The sequence below is a fragment of the Phycodurus eques genome, chromosome 16, assembly GCF_024500275.1.
Source record: "Phycodurus eques isolate BA_2022a chromosome 16, UOR_Pequ_1.1, whole genome shotgun sequence".
In the NCBI taxonomy this organism is placed as follows: Eukaryota; Metazoa; Chordata; class Actinopteri; order Syngnathiformes; family Syngnathidae; genus Phycodurus; species Phycodurus eques.
The window spans coordinates 9,162,011-9,186,490 of record NC_084540.1 but is presented as its reverse complement, the minus strand read 5'-3'; the positions used below and the strand labels follow the sequence as shown (position 1 = coordinate 9,186,490).

The following is a 24,480-nucleotide window of genomic DNA, read 5'->3' as shown; positions in this document are numbered from 1 at the left end:
ACACATATTTGAGGTATACAGTAACCATATTTTAATGACTCCCAATTGTAAGGTTTACTTTAGCAATTTTTTAATGCAATTTCAGGTGATTTCTTACTACAAACTGCTCAGCTTTTATTTTTGGCAATTGTTTTTCAAAATGAGTTTCTTCTAAAATTTAAAGCAATTTTTGTGTTCAATGGGGAATTTTTTTTTTTCTATTTAATGTGTAAAGCAAGTTCACAAAACAAGCATGCTTTGGGATTTTGTCTTTTTAAGATTCCATATTAAGCTACATTTTTAAAGTTTTACTACAAAACAGTTTTTGCAATTTTTTTTTGTTTTGTTTTTTAATTTGCTTCCGGACTTGCCAACTAATGTGCTTTGGACATAAGTAAACATAACACCACAATGATCAGGCAGTGTACATTTTTATCAAGCCTAAACATAAACAGAAATGGCTATAATATGATAAATCTGCAAAGTTTCTTGAGGAAAACATGAAGTGTCAATTCAAATCAAGAAAAAAAAAAAATACAAAAACGGAAAACTCAGGAAAACATGAGATGGAAGAAAGGCGAAGGTCTCTTCTGTTGATCCGCACCTACTTGACCAGCGGCCTGGTCTTATCGTCGTCGCCACACTGGTGGGCTTTGTACTTTTTCACCTCAGCCATGTACTTTGACCAAGCGTCACTCTTGCCGGGCGTAGCCTGCGTGAGGAGAGAAGAGTTATTTAGGCAACATGTCAAACCAGTTTCCATCTTTCTTTCTTTTTTTTTTTTTTTTTTTTTACCTCAGAGTCCTGTTTCTGCTTCTTGGCAACCATGCCGGTCTTAAGGAACACACCACCTCTGCGCTTCCCCACCTGGGTTAGGGCATAGAAGACTGACACCGTTATAAGGAGGCCTTGCCTTGGCAATGAAGGAGACTACACCAGAGCAGGTCTACATTTAGTCTGTGGCCCAACCACCAGCCTCATCTGCAGAGAACATCCCCCAACTTAACCAATCTAGTCTCAAAATGTTCCACCCGTCGGGTGAAATTTCAAGATGCGCATTTACAGATGAACTTAATTTGCCCATTCCAAACCTTTTAATACACATGTCCAACTTCAATATTTCAGCAGGTTTTTGAGCCATTTCCTGGTTCAATTTGAACATGTGTATTCAAAAGTATAAAGTTCACTTGTAAAAGGTTGTAGCAGCGCATTTTAATGTCATCCAGAAATTTCACCCTACCTTTTTTTTTTGTGCGGAGTGTACAGTATTTCTACAAATGGCCTAACGCTGTCAGTTTGGATGTGCTATCTGCCAAACCCCTTACAAAGCTGGTCACTGGAGGGGGCTTCTTATGTCCTTGCTCTTCATCTGTCCCCTGCGCCTTTTTCCTCATCTCCGCCTCCATCTTCTTCTTGAACATCTCCATGAAGCTACCGTCGTTGGCGAACGCGTTGCCCGAGGACGACGAAGGGCCTTGTTGGCTGTCGGAGGACGCGTGGCCCCCGGTCGGGGACGCGGGGCTGCCGCCGTCCGAGTCCCCCCCGCTGCTGCTACTGCTGCTGCTGCTGCTTCTGCCCCCGCCGTCGGTGGTGTGCGATTTTCCGTGTCTACGCCTTTGTTCCATGTTTACTCACTGCGGCGGTGTTTTAATTGTTCAGGAGTTATCTGGGACCTCCAGTTAGACGACAGGCTGCGCCGCTTTTTATCGCAATGTGGTGGAGTTTAGCTCGATAGCCTCCTTATCTCCCGTTCTCTTAAAATAAAAAAAACAAACGTATGCCTAGGAAGAAAAAAAAAAAGTCAAAACGAGTCTGCAATGTCAGTCATATAGTTCGTTTTGGGAAACAAACAAAAGCAGCAGTTCGTTCGAATGCTAATATTGCTAACGCCGTCTGGCTCACTCTGCCTTTGGATAAACTGCCACCTACTTCGGCTGGCGATGTCTACTCGTTGACAAAATTGGATGTTTGACATAGAAAGCTTTAAATATCCGCTTCAAAGTCTCGTAGAATTTGGGAGGTTGGCCAATGTTTTGGGTTAGGTTTTCAGTATGTCCATCGGTCGCTGTCGGCCATGTTTAAGGTCTCTGGTGACGTCACGTCGTGGGTTTGGCTCCAACTGCTGTACAGGAAGTTAAAAAAAAAAAGCTGTACAGGAAGTCAAATTTACCTGAAAGTGAAAACAGTCGAAGCGAGCCACTAAAGTTACCATGATATGATGATAAGCAGTGTTGGGAAGTAACTCATTACATGCAACTCGATTATGCAATTTCATTACAAAATTTATGTAATCGCAATCCATTACATTACTGGGAGATAATGTGTCATTAAATTAGTTTCTTTTGGAAATTTGTGAATCCGTTACATTTGAAAAAAAAAAAAAAAAAAAACACGCAAAAGCTCCTTTCTCATCACTGATCCTCCTAAAACTGACGCGTCGTGATTGGCTCTCTCTGGTCATTGCTATTTTGCTGTAGCTCGGCACGGTGACCGACTGGTTAGAGCGTCAGCCTCACAGTTCAATCCCCGGCCCCGCCTGTGTGGATTTTGCATGTTCTCCCCGTGCCTGCGTGTGTTTTCATGCATTAATTGGAGACTCTAAAATTGCCCGGAGGTGTGACTGTGAGTGTGAATGGTTGTTTGTTTGTATGTGCCCTGCGATTGGCTGGCAACCAATTCAGGGTGTACCCATCCCCCCTTCTGCCTGATGATAGCTGGGATAGGCTCCAGCACGCCCGCGACCCTAGTGAGGAGAAGCAATTTAGAAAATGGATGGATGATCTCGAAGCGCCACCTTGTGGTGCAATCTATTAGTTTTTTGAAAAGATTTCTTTTTTGAAAAGATTTTGAAAAGGTTAGACTGAGTTACGCTTTTGAACAGTTTCATCTTTGTCGTTTATTTTGGACTTTCTAATGGTACATTCACTTATCTGGGGTTTCATATGTAGTGATATTGTCTAAACTGTGTACATTTGTCATTACGTCAACATGGAATGATGTATCGACTTTTTTCTTTTTTTTCATGCGAGTGTCCTGTGGATGTACTCACCGAAAGTTCAGAAAATTAATCAAAATGTTATCAAATGTAAGAAAGAAATTGGGTAAATAGTTATATTCAAGGGCCTTGAACACGGGATAGGTGGGCCCTGACTATTTGGGGGGCCCCTGGCTGTCAGACACGGGGCTCATTTATTAATATCCATCCATGCATTTTCCGTACCGCTTTTTGTCTTCACTAGGGTCGCGGGCGTGCTGGAGCCTATCCCAGCTATCTTCGGGCAAGAGGCAGGGTACACCCTGAACTGGTCGCAGGGCACATAACCGTTCACCCTGAACTGGTCGCAGGGCACATATAAACAACCAACCATTCACACCTACGAGCAATTCAGTCTTCAATTAACTTACTTACCATGCATATTCTGTGGGAAGATGTGGGAAGAAACCGGAGTGCCTGGAGAAAACCCACGCAGGCACGGGGAGAACATGGAAACTCCACACAGGCGGGGCCGGGATTTGAACCCCGGTCCTCAGAAGTGTGAGGCAGATGTGCTAACCACCGTGCTGCCCCCAATTATTACATACATTTCCTCACCTCCACCTCCAACCTTCTTACAAAAAAAAACATTTTTAAATGCAGTGTTTTAGGCGTCTCATTTATTTTTCTAGAGCTGTATTTGGTAAATATGTTACATCTTATCCTGTATAAATATTTTCAAAAGTGGCTAGTGGCATAGTGCTCACTTTTTGATACTGGTGTTTTAATTCAACAATATTCATTATCCCTAAGCTACTTTATAATAGTGTGCTATCTTTGTGAATTAAAATTGTCACCACTCGTTCAACAGTTCATAATTATGGTAATTGAATACAAATCACAAGGTACCATCTTTTGTCTTAAACTCCCATTTATTTGTAGCGCAAAAGTAGAAAGGACAAAGGCTACATGTTAAACTTGCCAGATCCCCATGTGAAGAACAGTATGCTATGATCTTGAGCTTGACCAAGTTTTTATAAAACAAGGAAACATGCAAATGCCAAACATACTAACTCAATGATGAACCACAAAAAATGTGCACACGGAAATTTTGGTCATTAAAGACAACAGCATATTTTGACAGGGATGAAGGACAAGACTAAGCAGCAGCTTTGACATGGGATGTATTATTAAACGCTCAAATTAGCTCATCTGTATAAAATATGCAGTGACGATAAAAGTGCCATTTGTAGGTACACAGCTATCTTGCGAATAGACAAATTCCACATATACATTCCTGCGTAGTAAGGAGCTCAATTCAACTTTAAACAAGCTTTTAGTGTTGCGACAGGTCCGTCACTGTGTACTTGTGATGAATTTGGAGGCCTTCAACTGCCGACATTCACATTTATGTAGAGTCTAAAAGTGGTGAGTGCATTTAGGTTTGACCCACAGCCATTACCCTGCTTCAAATGGGGAAGAACCCCCCCCCCCCCCCCCACATATTAAACTTATGATAATCACATGCAAATAAAGCTAACAAATGGAAAAACATGCAGTGTGACATGCTGTTCGACTAACATACAGAAAATTACAACAAATGGAAGGACAACGTTAGCGCACTGTAAATATCCCATACTTCATTTTTAACCACACAGGAAGGATTTGGAGTCTTTCTGAAGGCACTCGACGAACCCATTGCTATGGGAATGTGCTTTTGGCAGCTCATATGAAAGTTCTTATTCAAGTGAAAACAAGACAGGAAATATTCTCTCCCGCAGATTAAGCTCATTCACATGAGGGACGGGATGAGCAGGAACAGGAAAAATTGCACCAAACTAAGTGTAGTTCAAGTGGTTGTACAGTGTATAAATGGAGGTATTCCAGTGTAGCTTCACGTCCAAGGCCACATTTCGATTCTTCCTCAATGGGCAGCATGATTTTCAGCAGACCTCTTAAAAAATCCTCTCACCCACCAAATCTTAACTAGAATTCTGACAACACTAACTCTATTGAGCTTAAAATCCAATTAAAAAAGACTAAACAAAAAAAAGTGTACCGTTCTCCAAAAGAACAAAGAAATAAAAGTTGCCTTAAAAGGTGTGACAGCCCTCCCCCCGTGGTCCTTGTGCTCCAGTTATTGTTCTTTTAACATGAGTAAACAGCTACTCACTCCTCTGGAAATCATCACAGTACCCTGTTAGGCCACCATGGGGCATGTACCGTGAAACAGCAAAAGGCACAGAGACAAATGGGAGTTGGGGGTGAGGCATTCTCTCTGGAGGTTTCCTTTCAAGACTCATCTTGGGTACAGTCGAGTGAGGCCTCTCCTGGCGTTGGTGGCCAGCCTCTGCTGGGCCAAGAAGGACATGGCTTGGTTAGGCGGGCTCAGCCTCTCGCCCGCCACTCTCTGATGCAAGGCCATTCCCTGAGAGGAGGCGACGGTAGTGTACAGGTCACACATACAGAAAGTCATTTGAGTCGAGTTTGATAACACTGACAACCAGCTCAAGATCCATATAAGGTGGACTCCTGCTATTCGCGGGGGAACAGAGACCAGGCCGGACCGGAAACCGATAATTGCATTGAACAAACAAAACAACTGTTTAAACCACAAAAAAATTATTTGAATAAGTGGGGATAAACCGGCATTAAGCATTTTGGGGATTGGTTCCTTCCCCCCGAATAAAGATACAACTAAAAGGAAAAAACAACAACATTGAAAACAAATAAAAAAATATTGGGGGGAAAAAAGTCTGCAAATAGTTGAGTCCACAAATATGAGGGGGTCCACTGTCCTTACCAGTAGGACAACTACATTGGGAATAAAAAGTATGGGAACCCTTTGGAATTTCTTAAATTTCTGCATAAATTGGTCAAATGTAGTCTGATAATCTAAATCACATGAATAAACACAGTCTGCTTTGAATTAAAAACAATTAAGTTTTTCATATTTTTGTAGAGCATAATGCAAACATTCACTGGAAAGGGAGGAAAAAGTAAGCGAACCCTTGGATTTAATAACTGGTTGACCCTCTGGCAGCAATAACCTCAACCAAATGTTTCTGTAGTTGCAGATCAGACATGCACACAACGATCAGGATGAATTTTGGACCATTCCTCTTCACAAAACTGTTGCTGTTCAGTAAGATTCCTGGGATGTCTGGCGTGAATAGCTCATTGTCCTGTTACAACACCTGTTTTCTCTAACTGTCTGATAGATGGTCTCAAGTTCTATTGCACAATATTTTGATAAACTTGTGAATTCATTTTTTCCATTGATGATAGCAAGCTGTCCAGGCCCTGAGGGAGAAAAGCATGCCATCATCATGCTTCACAGTTGGGATAAGGTTTTGATGATGGAGTGCTGGTAATGTTTCATGGTAACATGGTATCGTATGTTCCTCCTTTGGTTTCATCTGTCCATGGAATAGTTTGCCAGTATTGCTGAGGAACATCAAAGTGCTATTTAGCAAACTCCAAACGTTCAGCAATTTTATATTTATTTTTTAGACTCCAACAATTTCCTACTTGGTGTCTGGCCATGAACCCCATTCTTGTTTAATGTTTTGCCTATGGTAGATTTGGTAACAGAGATGTTGGCATGTGCCAGTGATTTCTTTAAGTCTTCAGCTGACACTAGGGTTCTTTACCTCATTTAGCGTTCTGCGTTGTGCTCTTGCAGTCATCTTTACAGGACTGTCACTCATTGGAAGAAAAGTAATGGTGCTCAGCTTTCTTAATTTACAGACAATTTGTCTAAACGTGGACGGATGAACATCAAGAGTTACAAATTAGCCAACATTTTCCAGCTTTATATAAGTCAACGGTTCTTAATCGTAAGTTTTCTGAGCTCTATTGAACAATGAATGGAACATATCAGGCAACGCTTCTTGACGGGAGACAATTCTAACCTGGGGTGGGTTTTCTAGTGGCCAGTACAGCTTCAAGCCACACCTCCCATTTTGACTCATTGATTGGATTTTGGGTTGGCTCACACCTAACTAATTAGCGCTTGGAGAATCATTAGTGTAGAGGTTCACTTTACCGCCATCCTGTGAACGTTTACCTTATTAAAAGTGAAAACATTTGTGCGTGCGTGGTATTAGTTTAAGCAGATTTTACAACCCCAATTCCAATGAAGTTGGGACGTTGTGTTAAACATAAATAAAAACAGAATACAATGATTTGCAAATCATGTTCAACCTATATTTAATTGAATACACTACAAAGGTAGAAGATATCTAATGTTCAAACTGATAAACTTGTTTTTTAGCAAATAATCATTAACTTAGAATTTTATGGCTGCAACACGTTACAAAAAGATGGGACAGGTGGCAAAAAGGACTGAGAAAGTTGAGGAATGCTCATCAAACACCTGTTTGGAACAGGCTAATTGGGAACAGGTGGGTGCCTGATTGGGGAAAAAAAGGAGCTTCCCTGAATGGCTCAGTCATTGACAAGCAAAGATGGGCGAGGTTCACCGCTTTGTTAACAAATGTGTGAGAAAATAGTCAAACAGTTTAAGGACAATGTTCCTCAACGTACAATTGCAAGAAATTTAGGGATTATCATCATCTACGGTCCATAATATCATCAAAAGGTTTAGAGAATCTGGAGAAATCACTGCATGTAAGCGGCAAGGCAGAACACCATCATTGCATGCCCGTGACCTTCGATCCCTCAGGCGGCACTGCATCAAAAACTGACATCAATGTGTAAAGGATATCACCACGTGGGCTCAGGAACACTTCATAAAACCAATGTCAGTAAATACAGTTCGGCGCTATAGCCGTAAGTGCAACTTGAAACTCTAACTTATACATCTGTGAAGGCACCATTAATGCTGAAAGGTACATACAGGTTTTGGAGAAACATATGCTGCCATCCAAGCAACGTTCTTTTCATGGACGCCCCTGCTTATTTCAGCAAGACAAAGCCAACCCACATTCTGCACGTGTTACAACATCGTGGCTTCGTAGTAAAAGAGTGCGGGTACTAGACTGGCCTGCCTGTAGTCCAGACCCGTCTCCCCTTGAAAATGTGTGGCGCATTATGAAGCGTAAAATACAACAACGGAGACCCCGGACTGTTGAACAGCTGAAGCTGTACATCAAGCAAGAATGGGAAAGAATTCCACTTACAAAGCTTCAACAATTAGTGTCCTCAGTTCCCAAATCTTTATTGAATGTTAAAAGAAAAGGTGATGTAACACCGTGGTAAACATGACCCTGTCCCAGCTTTTTTGGAACGTGTTGCAGCCATAAAATTCCAAGTTAATGATTATTTGCTAAAAACAATACAGTTTATCAGTTTGAACATTAAATATCTTGTCTTTGTAGTGTGTTGAATTTAATATAGGTTGAACATGATTTGCAAATCATTGTATTCTGTTTTTAATGTTTAACACAACGTCCCAACTTCATTGGAATTGGGGTTGTATTTATTCTTGTGATTTACGTGTATATGAAGATCAGACCATATTTTATGACCAATTTATGCGGAAATTTAAGAAATTCCAAACTGTTTACATACTTGTTTCTCCAACTCTACATGTTACTAGTGAGGCAAAACTGCACTTGTGGACAACTACATGCTACTAGTACTACAAGTGAAATACAATTCTACTATTTGAATGTGTCAAGCAGACCAGGAGAAGCTCATTTATGCTTTTATCTCAAGTCGACTTGACTGTTGTAATGGTCTTCTGACTGGACGCCCTAAAAATAGCATTAAACAGATGCAGCTCATTCAGAATGCTGCAGCTCAGGTTCTGACCAGAACAGAGAGGTCAGAGCATATTACTCCAATTCTAAAGTCTTTACATTGGCTTCGTGTCAGCTTTAGAATAGATTTTAAAGTGCGACTGGTCTATAAATCACTGAATACATTAATTAAATGCTAATGGAATATAAACCCAGTAGGGCTCTAAGATCGACAGACTCAGGTCAAATAGTGGAGCACAGAGTCCAAAGCAACCATGGGGAAGCAGCATTTAGCTATTATGCTGCACACAAATGGAATAAGTTGCCAACAGAAGTGACGTCAGCCCCAAGTGTGCATGTTTTTAAGTCCAGGTTAAAAACTTCTTTTTTTTCCCCCATGCTTTTTAGAGGATTTCCACTTTTAAATATTTCTTGACCGTATGCCATTTTAATTGTATTTTTATCCCTCTTTGTTTTAAATGTTTATAAGCTGTTTTTAAAAATTTGTTTTAAATGCTTTTAATCATGTAATCATGAGTTACCTTGTGTATGAAATGCGCTTTATAAATACATTTGCTTTGCTTTAGTTAACATCCAGCGCTTCACTAAGAATAGAGATAGCATGCAGATATCGACTAGTGCAGTTTTGTCTCATTAGTAACGTATGCCAAAGTTGTCCAAATAGTTAGGACAGAGTGTACTAGTATATGGACCTTAAGATGCATATAGAATAAATGGTCAAACTGCTTTCTGTACTCATGTTACAAGTACAGAGAATACGTGAGAAGATTGAGAGTACTTCTTACCATGTTGTACCAAGCGCTAATGATGAGTTTCTCTTCCTGGTCATGTCTGGACCGGCTCTTCTCATAATCACGCTGCGCACAGGAACAGATCACCACACATTAGTGACGTGTGAACAACTACAAAACTTGATTTGTACAGTGGAACTCCAATAGTTAGGTGAGGTTGTTCAGTATGGAATACAACCAAAATATTTTGGAACTATACGCCTCGAAAGTTAATACTCAAATTCGGCCTGATTGCTGGTATAAGTGTACCCTGCTTAAGCTGACTAACATTCAAAGCAGTAAGACTATTACATTTTGTATTGTCACAAAATAAACTGCACCATTCAAAATTGTTTAATGGCACTGGAACTGTTTCCATTATTCTCGATAGGAAAGCTTGGTCCACAATCCAAACAGAGGTCAACCAGCATCCAGAAAATGATTACTTTTAATTTAGGTTCCGTTGTATAAAACTCCATACCTCCAGGTGATGGATTTTTCTCTCTCTCTCTGTCAGCTGGTTCTTCAAGGCCTGAATGTCAGGAGCGACAGTCAATGGCTGTTGCTTTGGATCGAGCGTCTTTACCACCTACACACAAAGCATCAGTGAAGCAATGAAGCACAGTTATAAAAACCTTATAACAAAAATCGGCTCACGAATCTAATTCATGCGGTGACTGTTCGTTCATGAACCGAGGTAACGTTTCCCACTGAAATGAAAGGAAATGCAATTAATCTGTTCCAGCCCCAGAAGGAAGTAGTTTCCCTTGTTTTTAATTGGTCTGTAGTTAAAAATACAGTACAACCAAGAATAGAAAACACACTTTATTATGAAGAAATAACAGTGTTCACTTGCTAATCACTATGCAACCTCTTAGCCTTTACGCATACCGTACTATATGCTTTGGGAACCGCATTGCGTTGTGGGATATAGCGGCCATTTTGGGTTACCCGTATCCATAGTAAACAAGGCTGTGCAGTCACAAAGACTGAAAGACGACATGTTAAAATGCAAGAAAGTGAAGGGGGATTCACAGGGAAACATTACACCATGAAGCCTTGCTGACATGATCATGAGCGAGCCCTCGTAGCGTAGTGGAACCCGGGCAGACTTTCAGCTCTCTCGGTACGGTTAATACTTGCGAGCTGGGGGCGGTGCCTCCTTCTTGAGCCTTCCATGGAGGGATGTTTTTACTTGTCTCTGTTTGTGTGCACCTATGTTAAGTGTCTTTGTTTGTTAAGGAAGGCGCTACATTAATTTTATTTATTCTTATCATCATCACAATAGTACAGATGGTAGATATTGCCAAACCAAACTGCATAGTAAGATCATAAAAATTAGCACTCTTCTCATGTTTAGTTATTAATTCCTTATTTTTTTCCCCCTCTCTCCAAAGAGTAATACGATTACGATACGAACTTGATAATAATACTACAGCTAGTAGTTTTTAGGTTATTTGGAGCCATACTAAGGGCTATTTAGAGCTAAAAATAAAAAACAAAAACAAAGATACCTGCAATGTGTGACGCATGGAGCCAAGACTGCTTGGGAACCGAGGTAATTTCTTTATTCGAAAATGTTCTTTTTAAAGCAAACTGTTTGTCAGCCGGGGTTCCACTGTAAAAGAGACTGACCGTTCTTGCCTTCTCCACATAGCGCTTATATCGCTCCTCCATCTGTTTCATGTCCTCATCCTTCTTCCGCAGGATCTCCTGGAGTTCATCTATCTTCTTTACCACTGAAAGACATGGGTATTTTTATTAAAAATAAATAAATAAATAAAAAAACTAAAAAAAAAAAAAAAAAAAAAAAAACATTCCTGTATTAGTGTCATCTCAAGCTAAAGCAGTTCAAGAATGGAACACTTCTGGGAAAACACTCAACTGCTGCTGTCCACCTTGGGCTCTAGGTCATCAATGACTTCTCTTTTCTTTTGGAGATCAGTGTGAGCTTCATGGAGCTTCTCCCTGGAATGACGTGTTATGTGAATCTTGTTTGGACATTAAAACATAAACACATTATTGAAGTCAAACAGGAGCACTTACAAATGCTCTTCCAGCTTCTTCTTCAATAAGGAAGACTATATATGGAAAAAAAAGGAAAATACATTAAAGTCTAAAACATCCTCACGCTGTTAAAGGGACACACTACACATGCAGACATACACAAACACACACAAACACAAAGTAAAAGCTGTTAAAAGTCAAACTGTCAAAGAGCTTAAATCATAGGCCATTTGGACAGAGGGTGGGCCGTACTTACGATGGCCTGATTTTGGCACGGTCGTTCAGTGGGGCAGGCGGGTAGACAAGACACAGACAGGAGAAGGGCAGGCGTTAACGGTGAATCAGCAAACAAAGCTTCAATTCCCACACACAATGTGTCAAAGTAAAACAAATACAGCAATTCTCATCAAGCAAAAAAATATTTTTTCTCATGCTTTAAGTGCTCAATTAAATGTTAGTGCTTAAAACAGAAAATAAAATTTACTAGTACTTCTTGTTCAGTTGATTTATTTCTCTTTAATGAACAAGTTTGTTAAATAAGTACAGTGAACCCCAGTACACTCAGTTTGAAATTGGCAAAATTTTTTGTGGAACTTATCCTCTGTTATACACTGAAAAAAAATGTATTTTCACTGTTTTTGTGCTTACTTTGGCACCATCTATCTTGGTGGTGGTGTTGTTCGATTTAACACATTCATAGTGTTTTTTTCCTGCATTTGCGATGTCCTATTTTGTTGGCGGTTCGTGAATGCACCTTGTGCAAAGTCAAAAGTGAAACTGAAAGTATGTTTCTGCTTCTCTCCTAAAGCAGCTACTAGTACTAGCCTACTTTCCCGTTACAATTTGCCTCTATTCCCTTACATTTACAGTGGTGTGAAAAAGTGTTTTCTCCCTTCCTGATTTCTTAATTTGTCACACTTGAATGTTTCTCATCATAAAATAAATTTAAGTATTAGTCAAAGATAACACAAGTAAACACTAAATGCAGTTTTTAAATGAAGGTTTTTATTATTACAGGAGAGAATTATTATTATTATTTTTTTTTACACCAGATGCAATGGCACAAACCTTCCAAAGAGTTAAACTTTTGTCTTGTCCCCCAAAGGTCTTGGGGATCATCAAGATGTCTTAAAACTCTGCCATGCAGGCCATTTTTGCCCAGTCTGTTTTATGGAGGAGTTGTGATCACTGACCTCAACTGTGACAAGTGAGGCCTGCAGTTCTTTGGATGTCATTGTGGGGGCTTTTGTTACCTCTTGGCTGAGTTCTTGGGGTAATTCTGGTTGGCCGGCCACTCCTGGGAAGGTTCACTACTGTTCTATGTTTTCGCCATTTGTGGATAATGGCTTTCACTGTGGTTCGCTGTAGTCCCAAAGCTTTAGAAATGGTTTTATAACTTTTCCACACTGATAGATCTCAATTACTTTCTAATTTTCCCCTGAAATTCTTAAGGGCTTGGCATGATGTTTAGCTTTTGAGGATGTTTTGGTCTACTTCACTTTGTCAGGCAGGTCCTATTTAGGTGATTTCTTTATTGAGAACAGGTGTAGCAGTATCAGGCCTGGGTGTGGCTAGAGAAATTGAACTCTGGTAAGTTAAAACACAGTTATGTTTTTTTCCACTCAGGGCCATGTAGGTTTGGATTTTTCTCTCTCTCAATAATAAAAACCATATAAAACTGCATTTTGTGTTTACCTGTGTTGTCGCTGACTAATATTTAAATTTGTTTCATGATGGGAAACAAATATCCCCCAAAAAGCCAGCACGGTGGATGACTGGCTAGCACATCTGCGTGGGTTTTCTCAGGGTACTCCGGTTTCCTCACACATTCCAAATACATGCATGGTAGGTTAATTGAAGACTCCAAATTGTCCGTAGGTGTGAATGCGAGTGTGAATTGTTGTTTGTTAATATGTGCCCTGCGATTGCCTGGCAATCAGTTCAGGGTGTACCCCGCCTCTCGCCCAAAGATAGCTGGGATGGGCTCCAGCACACCCTCGTGAGGAAAAACGGTACGGAAAATGGATGGATGGAAATGTTAAAAAAAATAACAAATCAGAAAGGGGCAAATAATTTTTCACACCACTGTCTTATAATGTGTAAATGCCAAAACGTGAATTTAACAACTTCCTACCATTTGTGTAAAGTGCTAGTGCGCATATTGGCTTGCCCATGTGTGATGTCATGTCAGTTTGTGCTAGCGTGTAAGCGTGATACTTTATGATCCTCTCTTTTTTAAGTGCTTTGATACCTTCTTATGGCACATATATGCAACTACAAGTCACTTTTAGGAGGTGGGCTTCAATTATTCGCAGATTATCGCTATTCGAGGTAGGGCTCTGTTGATCAGTATACTGAAACCCTAGAAAATCTTTGGGCAAACGTTTTTTTCTACAATTATTTTATGATGATGATTATCCAGTGTTCCCCCACAACTGAATACACAGATTTCTGGGGGGATTCTGTTATTCGCTGTTCTCGTCAAAGTATTGCTTTGGCGCCACCTTGGTACTAAGAAACTACCTTGAAGTGAGTGGAGAAGTATCATGTAGTGCTTTGACACTATCTTGCGGCATCTACAGGGAATTATTAATGTTTTTGGGGTGAGTGTGTGTTGATTACTCGAAGATTCTCGCTATTTGAGGCAGGGCTTGGCCCCCATTTTAGGGGAAAACTGGATTGATAGTTTTAAAATAATAATAATAATTTCATCTATTCAAAAAAAATGCTTCAACTATGAAATCTATGATACAACTTTTAAGAGCATGTTTCTATTATTATCCTTATGATCACAGATTGTAGTTTAGAATGACCAGGTATATATTGAAATTCGTGTGCTCCATTTTGAACACCCAAATATGTTTCCCTGAACAATAAAGGGTTACCAAGTTCCACTAGTGTAGCTGATTTGTGTGTGTGTATATCTCGTCAATGTGAGAGAAATAGCAAGTGATTCAAGTAGAAGGAGGAAATACAAGCACTCACATCCTCAGTCTTGTTGTCCTGCTCTTGAAGTGCTTTCTGAAGCCCCTCAATCTGAGAACGCAGCTCTGCGATCTGCTGCTGTTGCAGCCTGAAGGGAAAGAACAATGGCAGTATTGTTGAGGAGCGAGTAGAGAAGGAGTGATGAATCAAAAGTTAAACATGTGGGAGGAAGATAAGTAGAGAGAAGTGTGGATCCTTGTGCATCTGTGTGCTGCCAGGCCATGCGGCGCTGCGCTCTACTGAGCATGCTCCCTCCACTCCTCTCCTCCTGTTACTGAAAATGCTTCCCACACCCTGGGCCTGGTGTTGCCTGGCTGCACACGCACACACTCAGTCCACCCACATGTCCACATGTCCGCAGGCATATATACACACTCTTATACACACGCACACAGACAAGAGACAATCTGGCTTTCTGCTGTCTGTCCTTCTGTCCAGCCCACACAGCTCAGTTGAGCACACAGTCCAGAGGGTGAGTTGACATTTAGGCCGATATCACTCCTACCATCCGCCAAACACCCATCTTAATGTCAAGGAACACAAAATATGGCGACACGGGGTGGGAAGGAGCTTATTCATTCTTGCTACGTAGGTCGAAGGCAGGCTGTCACCTACCTTTTTTGGGTTTCAAGAGCATTCTTGCTCCGCTGAGCCCCCTCTAGCTCAGCCTGCACCTCCACTACTTTCTGCCTGTAGGTTTCCTCCTGGACACACAGCATCTTGTTTTCACTCTGTAAGCGCACCACTGTCTCCCTGGAATCAACATGACGACGAGACAATGGGAGAAGGAGGTGAATGAAGTGGTGGTTTGTTTGTTTTTTCTAATCCAGCACGAATCTGTACTCCTGCTACACTGAGGGAAAAAACACCTCAGCATACAATTTACCAAGAGATTTTCTAGATATGCAAACACGCAAAGAAACAATTTACAACTAAAAAAAAAGTACAGTGACTCCCCCATATGGTGGGGGATATGTTGCACACCTGCAACAGGTGAAAAGCCACAACAGAGACCATATTAAAAAAAACTAACTTTTCTTTGTAGTTTTAAACACAGTTCAACTTTTTAAAACACACAACCACAAAGCTATTTGTAAAAGCAATGTGTTCAAAGCATAAAATGTAATACTGTACTTATTGTAGTGTCTTTGTTGACATGCATGTGCACTTCGCACTGACCTGTTACCTTGCTACCCCACAAAAGCACCTTATTTGTAATTGAGTGTTACTCTAACACAGAATGTTAGGTTTGAAGTTTAATTTTTTGTGAAGCCGTGGGGTTGTGGTTGCAATGAGTGTGTCCACATGTGCACGACAAATGAATATTTTACAGATCATATTTATCATGTGTTACTATGAAGTCATAATGACTCTTAACAAATATGACAAAAATATTTGACGATGCTTGTCAATATGGGGCTACATCAAGCCACGAGTTGCATCCAAAAGCTAAAAATGAAACTACGGTCAAACTAGCAGGTCGGAATAGTTTGTGTCCCATTAAAGAAAACGAATATAGTGCGACCAGTGCATATTTGTCAGAATAGTAAAGTAAAATCTCATCAGTTATGGCAAAATGGGACTTCTCTACAACCTACACCCTGAGACCCACACACCCCCTTTGCACATCAACATCAATACGTACTTAAGCTCAGTGGGCATCATCTCTGCAGCGAGGTTTCCTACTGTGGCCTCATTGTCACACAAGCCTCCTGTGGAGAGATTAGCTTTCAGATGAAACCTTAGCAGTTTTACTTAAAAAAAACAAAATAAAAATGAAATAAAAGGCTCACTTCTGTATGTTTATTCAAACAGCTGGCATTGCATGGCGCTCCAAAAACTACATTACATGAAAATCCTTAATCTATAATGTTGCACCAATGACAATTATAGTGCACATGATTTAAATTAATGTACAGTGGAACCTCCATAGAATGGATTAATAGGGGCGGGGGGTTGTCTGATAAAGCCAATTGTCCATTACATTGAAGCACTTTTTTTTGAGGCCATATGCACCCATATAACTGTAAAGTAGAAAACTATTTTGAAGGTTTTCTTCGTGGCCTAGAATGCCCAGTTATTGTAAATAATTATAAACAAGGTGGAAAATGTTTTGAAAGTTTCACATTTCATCCAAACTCACCACACCAGTGTGCTTGGTCATTGTGACATCGTTGATGTACAGTTCTCATCATAAGCGAGTCGCTTTCATAAGTCGCAAGGAATTAGTGTGTTTCCTAGTTCCAGATCTGCTGCCAAAGACGAACGGCTTGACAAAAAATGTTTATTGTACCAAAATAGCATGTTCCAGACTGCAGACACCTGTGTTTTGTATTTCTCAGTTAACACTGCTGCCATACCGCTCTCACTCTCTCTTCACCTGCTCTACAGCACAATACATATAACCATCAGGACATGACCGCCACGTCAATGGCCCACATTCAACATGGCCGCCACATAGGCACGTCTTTTGGAGTTAGATCGAGTCATAACGTATATCTGTTACCCGGAAAAACGTCAGTCCCAGTCTCTGCCTGCATTGCGCCACAGCGCCAGGAAACAACAGCGGCCTATTCTGGAACTAACAGACTTTCTCAACGGCAGTTTAAGTGACAAATGGAAACTATTTTTGGACACATCGTTCAGTCTCGATGGCCCGTTATATACAATATCAGTTATATCGGGGTCCGTTTTATCGAGGTTCCGCTGGATATTTTTTTAGGATCTGCTGTATTTTCACAAGTGGCACGGTGGGCGACTGGTTAGAGCGTCTGCCTCACAGTTCTGAGGACCAGGGTTCAAACCCCGGCCCCGCCTGTGTGGAGTTTGGATGTTATCCCCGTGGCTGTGTGGGCTTTCTTCGGGCACTCCGGTTTCCTCCCACATCCCAAAAATATGCATGGTAGTTTAATTGACAACTCTAAATTGCCCGTAGGTGTGAATGTGAGTGCGAATGGTTGTTTGTTTGTATGTGCCCTGTGGCCGGCACGGTGGACGACTGGTTAGAGCGTCAGCGTCACAGTTCTGAGGACCGGGGTTCAATCCCCGGCCCCGACTGTGTGGAGTTTGCATGTTCTTCCCGTGCCTGCGTGGGTTTTCTCCGGGCACTACGGTTTCCTCCCACATCCCAAAAACATGCATGAATTTGATACTTTAAATTGCCCATAGGTGTGAACGTGAGTGCGAATGGTTGTTTGTTTGTATGTGCCCCGCGATTGGCTGGCAACCAGTTCAGGGTGTACCCCGCCTCCTGCCCAATGATAGCTGGGATAGGCTCCAGCACGCCCGCGACCCTAGTGAGGAGAAGCGGCTCAGCAAATGGATGAATGGATGTATTTTCACGTTGCTATTTATGGTAATGCATTTATTCAGCATTGAACGTGATTCGATTGCAGCAATATTAAGCTTACCTGCACCACCGAGACACTTCTGTTGGACTTGCGCACACCTCAGCTCATCATTTGTCTCACGAAGTGTGTCCCTCTCAGACATCAGACGCTAAAAACAAACATTTCTCGAGTTTGGCCAACAGAGATTCTCTCTATTAATGTTGATGTAGAACCATTTTTTTGTGTTAACAACTCACTTCTCTCTCTTTCTGGAGTGCATCATATTTGTCATAAAGGTTCGTATACTCAAACTGCCACTTCTCAGCTTTCGTGGCCTCGGCCTGGTGCTTTGTCTGAAGCTCGTGAGCCTGCATGTCAGAGGGCATAGTAATGGCGCATTGACAAGAACTACAAGGTTCTCAAAGCACGAGCACAGAGCAGACTGTGTTTCATATCACTTTGATGTCAACACAGAAAAGGTATGGCTCTGCCTCCTCCACAGCTTGCCTGTTTCTTGTAGTTGTCCAGCTGAGTACGAAAGACGTTGGCCCTGCGGAGCTCCTCCTCCAGCTCGCAGGTGCGCTGCATGTACACAGTGTTGCGCTCCTCCAGGAGGCGCACTTGTCTGCGCAGGTCACCCAGATCTTCCAGCTTCCTCTTGTAAGTCTCCACCAAAGTTTCGAGCTGGTTCACCCGGTTGGATGAGTGCCTGTGGGGCAGGAGGGGCAGCAGATAAGGACAAGACATCCCTCGGGATATGTTCCTCAGCAGGGATAAATGTGTGATCGTTCCTGATTGGTTCCTCGACGATGGAAACGCTCTGACGCAAAGCAGCATCAATGCATGAAATGTCTTTTATCAACACAGATGTCAGAGTGAGGAGGTGAATGGACGTCTGTGTGTGGGCAGTGTGGGAGTTGTTTCTGTGAGTGGAAGATGATAATGGAGTTTTAAGCATTCGCATGTATTCCCACATTCAACTGTGTTTTGATACGCCATCTCAGACGTCAAAATACTTGCGGGTTAAAAAGTATACAAACTATTAAAAAATAAATTCAAATATGATACATATTTAGTTGTAATACTGAATAATTGAACATGCTGCTTGGATAGCAAGGCCAGTCTCTATAGCCTGCTTTCCATGGAAGAAGCACATTTGGGACTATCACTGTGCCCATGCTCACATTCACCCTCAGCGCCAAACACAAAGATAGAGACATAGAACAAAGGGACAACGTTTTTTGCGGAACTCAAATAGAGGTGTGGTGTGTACTAGTGTTGCCACGATACCCAAATTCTGACTTTGATACTTTACTTGCCTAAAATACCGATACCAAAACGATACCACGGCAAAAATCTAAAACATCAGTAAAAGCAGTGGAATGAAAACTGACAATGCAAATACTTTATTTTTTTAATTAATTGGGAATAATAAGAGGATAATATGATAATCTTGAAAATGTAATAAAGCATTTAGCTCATTCTTAGGTCATTTTCAAAATTATTAGCATATATGTATTACACACACACACACACACACACACACACACACACACAGTGGGTACGGAAAGTATTCAGACACCCTTCAATTTTTCAGTCGCTATATTGCAGCCATTTGCTAAAATCATTTAAGTTATTTTTTTCCTCATTAATGAACACGCAGCATCCCATATTAACTGAAAAAAAATGTTGACATTTTTGCAGCTTTATTAAAAAAGAAAAACTGAAATATGACACAGCCATAAGTATTCAGACCCTTTGCTCAGTATTTAGTAGAAGCACCCATCCATCCATCTTCTACTGCTTATCCGAGGTCGGCTCGCGGGGGCAGTAGCTTTAGTAGGGATGCCCAGACTTCCCTTTCCCCACCCACTTCATCCATCTCTTCCGGGGGGATCCCGAGGCGTTCACAGTCCAGCCAGCGTGTCCTGGGTCGTCCCTGGGGTCTCCTCCCGGTGGGACGTGCCCGGAACACTTCACCGGGGAGGCGTCTGGTAGGCATCCGAATCAGATGCCCCAGCCACCTCATCTGGCTCCTCTCAATGTGAAGGAGCAACGGCTCTACTCTGAGATCCTCCCGGATAACAGAGCTTCTCACCCTCTCTCTAAGGGAGAGCCCGGACACCCTGCGGAGGAAACTCATTTCGGCCGCTTGTATCCGTGATCTCGTTCTTTCGGTCACGACCAACAGCTCGTGACCATAGGTGAGGGTAGGAACTTAGATCGACCGGTAAATCGAGAGCTTCGCCTTTCGGCACCCGTTTGAGCTAATACAGCCACGAGTCTTTTTGGGAATGATGCAACAAGCTTTTCACACTTGGATTTGGGGATCCTTTGCAATTCCTCCTCGCAGATCCTCTCCAGTTCTGTCAGGTTGGATGGTGAAAGTTCGTGGAAAGCCATCTTCAGGTCTCCCCAGAGATGCTCAATTGGGTTTCAGTCAGGGCTCTGGCTGGGCCATTAAAAAACAGTAATGGAGTTGTTCTGAAGCCATTCCTTCGGTATTTTAGCTGTGTGCTAAGGGTCATTGTCTTTTTTGAAGGTGAACCTTCGGCCCAGTCTGGAGAAGGTTTTCGTCCAGGATATCCCTGTACTTGGTCGCATTCATCTTTCCTTCGATTGCAACCAGTCGTCCTGTCCCTGCGGCTGAAAAACACCCCCACAGCATGATGCTGCCACCACTAGGCTTCACTGTTGGGACTGTATTGGACAAGTGATGAGCAGTGCCTGGTTTACTCTACACGTACCGCTTAGAATTAAGGCCAAAAAGCTCAGCTCCCTCCAAAGATTTTCTATGGGGTGGAGATCTGGAGACTGGCTAGGCCACTCTAGGACCTTGAAATGCTTCTAACGAAGCCACTCCTTTGTTGCCCGGGCGGTGTGTTTGGGATCATTGTCAAGCTGAAAGACCCAGCCAAGTTTCATATTCAATGCCCTTCCTGATGGAAGGAGGTTTTCACTCAAAATCTCACGATGCATGGCCCCATTCATTCTTTCCTTTACACGGATCAGTCGTAGTGGTCCGTTTGCAGAAAAACAGCCCTAAAGCATGGTGAAAATTACAGGCCTCTCTCATCTTTTTAAGTGGGAGAACTTGCACAATTGGTGGCTGACTAAATACCTCTCTCTCTATCTATAGATATCGATATATATATATCTATATATATATCTATATATATATATCTATATCTATATATCTATATATATATATAGTCTTCCGCTTATCCAAGGTCGGGTCGCGGGGGCAGTAGTTTCACCAGGGAAGCCCAGACTTCCCTCTCCACAGCCACTTCCTCCAGCTCTTCCGAACGGAACACCGTTTGCGTTTCCAGGCAAACCGAGAGACATATGCTCTCCAGCGTGTCCTGAGGCGTCCCCGGGGTCTCCTCCCGGTGGGACGTGCCCGGAACACCTCACCAGGGAGGCATCTGGTAGGCATCCTAAACAGATGCTCGAGCCACCTCATCTGGCTCCTCTCAATGCGGAGGAGCAGCGGCTCTACTCTGAGCCCCTCCCGAGCTTCTCACCCTCTCTCTAAAGGAGAGCCTGGACACCCTGCGGAGGAAACTCATTTCGGCCGCTGGTCTCCGGGATCCCCCTTCCTGGAGCTGTCACCTTATCGTGGTGGAGGGGTTTGTGTATCCCAATGATCCGAGGAGCTAAGTTTTCTGGGGCTTTATGCCAGGGTCACACATGACAAACAGGTCCTAGGTGAGGGACCAGACAAAGCACGACTCAAAGACTCCTTATGATGACGACAAACGATGGACTTGGTTTTCCCTTGCCGGGACGCGGGTCACCACTCTGGAGCAAGGCCTGGTGGTGGGGCTCGAAGGCGAGCGCCTGGTGGCCGGGCCTGTATCCATGGGACCCGGCCGGGCAAAGCCCGAAAGGGTTACGTGGGTTCCCCTTCCCATGGGCTCACCACCTGTGGGAGGGGCCATTGGGGTCAGGTGGAGTGTGAGCTGGGCGGTGGCCGAAGACAGGGACCTTGGCGATCCGATCCCCGGCTACAGAAGCTGGCTCTAGGGACGTGGAATGTCACCTCTCTGGCAGGGAAGGAGCCCGAGTTGGTGTGTGAGGTCGATAAAATTCCGACTCGATATAGTCGGACTTGCCTCCACACACAGCTTGGGCTCTGGTACCAGTCCTCTCGAGAGGGGTTGGACTCTCTTCCACTCTGGAGTTGCCCATGGTGAGAGGCGCCGAGCAGGTGTGGGTATACTTATTGCCCCCCGGCTTGGCGCCTGTACGTTGGAGTTCACCCCGGTGGACGAGATCTTAGCCTCCCTCCGCCTTCGGGTGGGGTGACGGGTCCTGACTGTTGTTTGTGCCTATGCACCAAACAGCAGTTCTGAGTACCCACCCTTTTTGGAGTCCTTGGAGGGAGTGCTGGGGAGCGCTCCCGCTGGCTCCATCGTTCTGCTGGGGGACTTCAATGCTCATGTGGGCAATGACAGTGAGACCTGGAAGGGCGTGATTGGGAGGACACTCGGGTGAAGAGAGGGGGGGGGAGCAGTCAACTGATCACCTGGTGGTGATTTGGCTCCGATGGTGGGGGAAGATGCCGGTCCGACGTGGCAGGCCCAAACGTATTGTGAGGGTCTGCTGGGAACGTCTGGCAGAATCCCCTGTCAGAAGGAGTTTCAACTCCCATCTCCGACAGAACGTTGCTCATATTCTGGGGTATGCGGGGGACATAGAGTCCGAGTGGACCATGTTCCACGCCTCCATTGCTGAGGCAGGCGACCGAAGCTGTAGCCGTAAGGTGGTCGGTGCCTGTCGTGGCGGCAATCCCCGAACCCGTTGGTGGACATTAACAGTGAGGAATGCCGTCAAGCTGAACGAGTCCTATCGGGAATTTTTTGGCCGGTGGGACTTCTGAGGCGGGCTCTCCTATCTCTGGGTTTGAGGTCACAGAGGTGGTTAAAAAGCTCCTCGGTGGCAAAGCCCCGGGGGTGGTTGAGATTCGCCTGGAGCTTGTAAAGGCTCTGAATGTTGTGGGGCTGTCCTGGTTGACATGCCTCTGCAACATCGCGTGGACATCGGGGACAGTGCCTCTGGATTGGCAGACTGGGTTGGTGGTTCCCCTTTTTAAGAAGGGGGACCGGAGGGTGTGTTTTAACTACAGGGGGATCACACTCCTCAGCCTCCCTGGTAAGGTCTATTCAGGGGTGCTGGAGAGGAGGGTCCATCCGGAAGGATCTCAGAGTAGAGCCTCTACTCCCCCGCATCGAGAGGAGCCAGATGAGGTGGCTGGGGCATCTGATTCGGATGCCTCCCGGACGCCTCCCTGGTGAGGCATGTCCCACCGGGAGGAGACCCCGGGGATGACCCAGGACACACTGGAGAGACTACGTCCTTCAGCAGGACTGGGAACGCCTCGGGATCCCCACGGAAGAGCTGGATGAAGTGGCTGGGGAGAAGGAAGTCTGGGCGTCCCTCAGCTACTGCCCCCGCGACCCGACCTCGGATAAGCGGTAGAAAATGGATGGATGATGGATCTTATTTGATATATAATCGCTACAAGTATGTTCACGTACTTTCAATACGATACGGCTCGCAAGGAGGCAACAAAACCTTATGTAGCCTAGCAAGCTAGTGGTAGCATGAACGGTTGGACGTAAACATGCCGCCGATCTGTCGAATCATGCTCTAAAGTTTCGGTGTGGGTGAAGTAATTTAATTACAGTAAGTTAGCACCCGTTATTTCTGTCATGTAATTTTGGTTTGACCTGACTGATTAGAATACACGATCTGACGAGAGCAGTGATTTCCAACCTTTATGGAGCCAAGGAACATATTTTAAAATTGAAAAATCTCACAGTACACCAACAAACAAAAATGTCACAAGTGGATACATTAATTACAGTATTTACTTCCTGCCATCTAATATAAGACCATTCATTTGTTCTGTCTGTCACTACGCCTCACTGGCATAAATAGAGAAACAGGGATACATTATTTATTGTAAATATATTTTTTTGAGCAATTAAGTACACAAGTATATACAGTAAATGAACAGGTCATTTAAATAGACACATCGGTTCGGAGATGGGTTATCGTTTTTTTTTTTTAAACTCGCTGATCGGTGAACGGACCCAAAAATCCTGATCGTGTAAAACGTGTGTGTAAAGCCTAATATATACACACACAAATGTGTTTATGCACGTGTATAAAATTGTCCATGTATAATGTATACAGTCATTAAAAGATGATTATCTTACCCTTGTTCTATTATTCATTTTAATCCCTGCATGGTACCATCCATTTTCCTTACAGCTGATCCTCACTTGGGTCGCGGGTGTGCTGGCGCCTATCTCAGCTGACTCTGGGCGAAAGGCAGGTACACCACCAGCCAATTGCAGGGCACATATAGACAAACAATCATTTGCACTCACATTCACACCTATGGGCATTATAGAGTCTACAATTAACCTGCCATGCATGTTTTTGTAATGTGGGAGGAAACCGCAGTACCCGGAGAAAACCCACGCAGGCACAGGGAGAACATGCAAACTCCACACAGGCAAGGACGGATTCATACCCGGGTCCCCAGAACTGTGAGGCAGATGTGCTAACCAGTCACCCAACATAATGCCCTGCATGGGTACTACTAAAGGTATAGTACAACCCCAATTCAAATGAAGTTGGGACGTTGTGTTAAACATAAGTAAAAACAGAATACAATGATTTGCAAATCATGTTCG

General features: G+C 43.2%; 2 protein-coding genes across 2 annotated transcripts in view; both read right to left on the bottom strand.

Annotated features, from left to right (window-relative positions):
• Positions 1-40: 40 nt before the first annotated feature.
• Positions 41-2,088, bottom strand: trir (telomerase RNA component interacting RNase). The gene is made up of 4 exons (XM_061700906.1): positions 1,909-2,088; positions 1,305-1,760; positions 775-846; positions 41-691 (listed from the first exon to the last, which is right to left on the bottom strand). The coding sequence occupies exons 2-4, from the start codon at positions 1,602-1,604 to the stop codon at positions 584-586; spliced, it is 480 nt and encodes a 159-aa protein (XP_061556890.1). The 5' UTR covers positions 1,605-1,760; positions 1,909-2,088; the 3' UTR covers positions 41-583.
• Positions 2,089-3,866: 1,778 nt separating this feature from the next.
• The window catches only part of hook2 (hook microtubule-tethering protein 2), a 39,347-nt gene continuing 18,733 nt past the window's right edge, over positions 3,867-24,480 (bottom strand). Inside the window, exons 11-22 of the mRNA XM_061700309.1 lie at positions 18,278-18,479; positions 18,028-18,138; positions 17,852-17,939; positions 16,087-16,153; positions 15,057-15,194; positions 14,442-14,529; positions 11,496-11,530; positions 11,335-11,417; positions 11,085-11,188; positions 9,931-10,038; positions 9,465-9,536; positions 3,867-5,381 (exon numbers count right to left, since the gene is read on the bottom strand). Coding sequence (XP_061556293.1) covers positions 5,253-5,381; positions 9,465-9,536; positions 9,931-10,038; positions 11,085-11,188; positions 11,335-11,417; positions 11,496-11,530; positions 14,442-14,529; positions 15,057-15,194; positions 16,087-16,153; positions 17,852-17,939; positions 18,028-18,138; positions 18,278-18,479 — 1,225 coding nt within the window. The 3' untranslated portion in view covers positions 3,867-5,252. The remainder of the gene's footprint in view (positions 5,382-9,464; positions 9,537-9,930; positions 10,039-11,084; positions 11,189-11,334; positions 11,418-11,495; positions 11,531-14,441; positions 14,530-15,056; positions 15,195-16,086; positions 16,154-17,851; positions 17,940-18,027; positions 18,139-18,277; positions 18,480-24,480) is intronic.

Excerpts from the sequence above, each read along its gene's own strand:
- trir (XM_061700906.1), bottom strand. The coding sequence starts at position 1,604 with ATGGAACAAAGGCGTAGACACGGAAAATCGCACACCACCGACGGCGGG. Across the intron at positions 847-1,304 it reads CCCCTCCAGTGACCAGCTTT|GTGGGGAAGCGCAGAGGTGG; the intron begins GTAAGGGGTTTG and ends GCCCTAACCCAG. Across the intron at positions 692-774 it reads AGCAGAAACAGGACTCTGAG|GCTACGCCCGGCAAGAGTGA; the intron begins GTAAAAAAAAAA and ends CTCCTCACGCAG.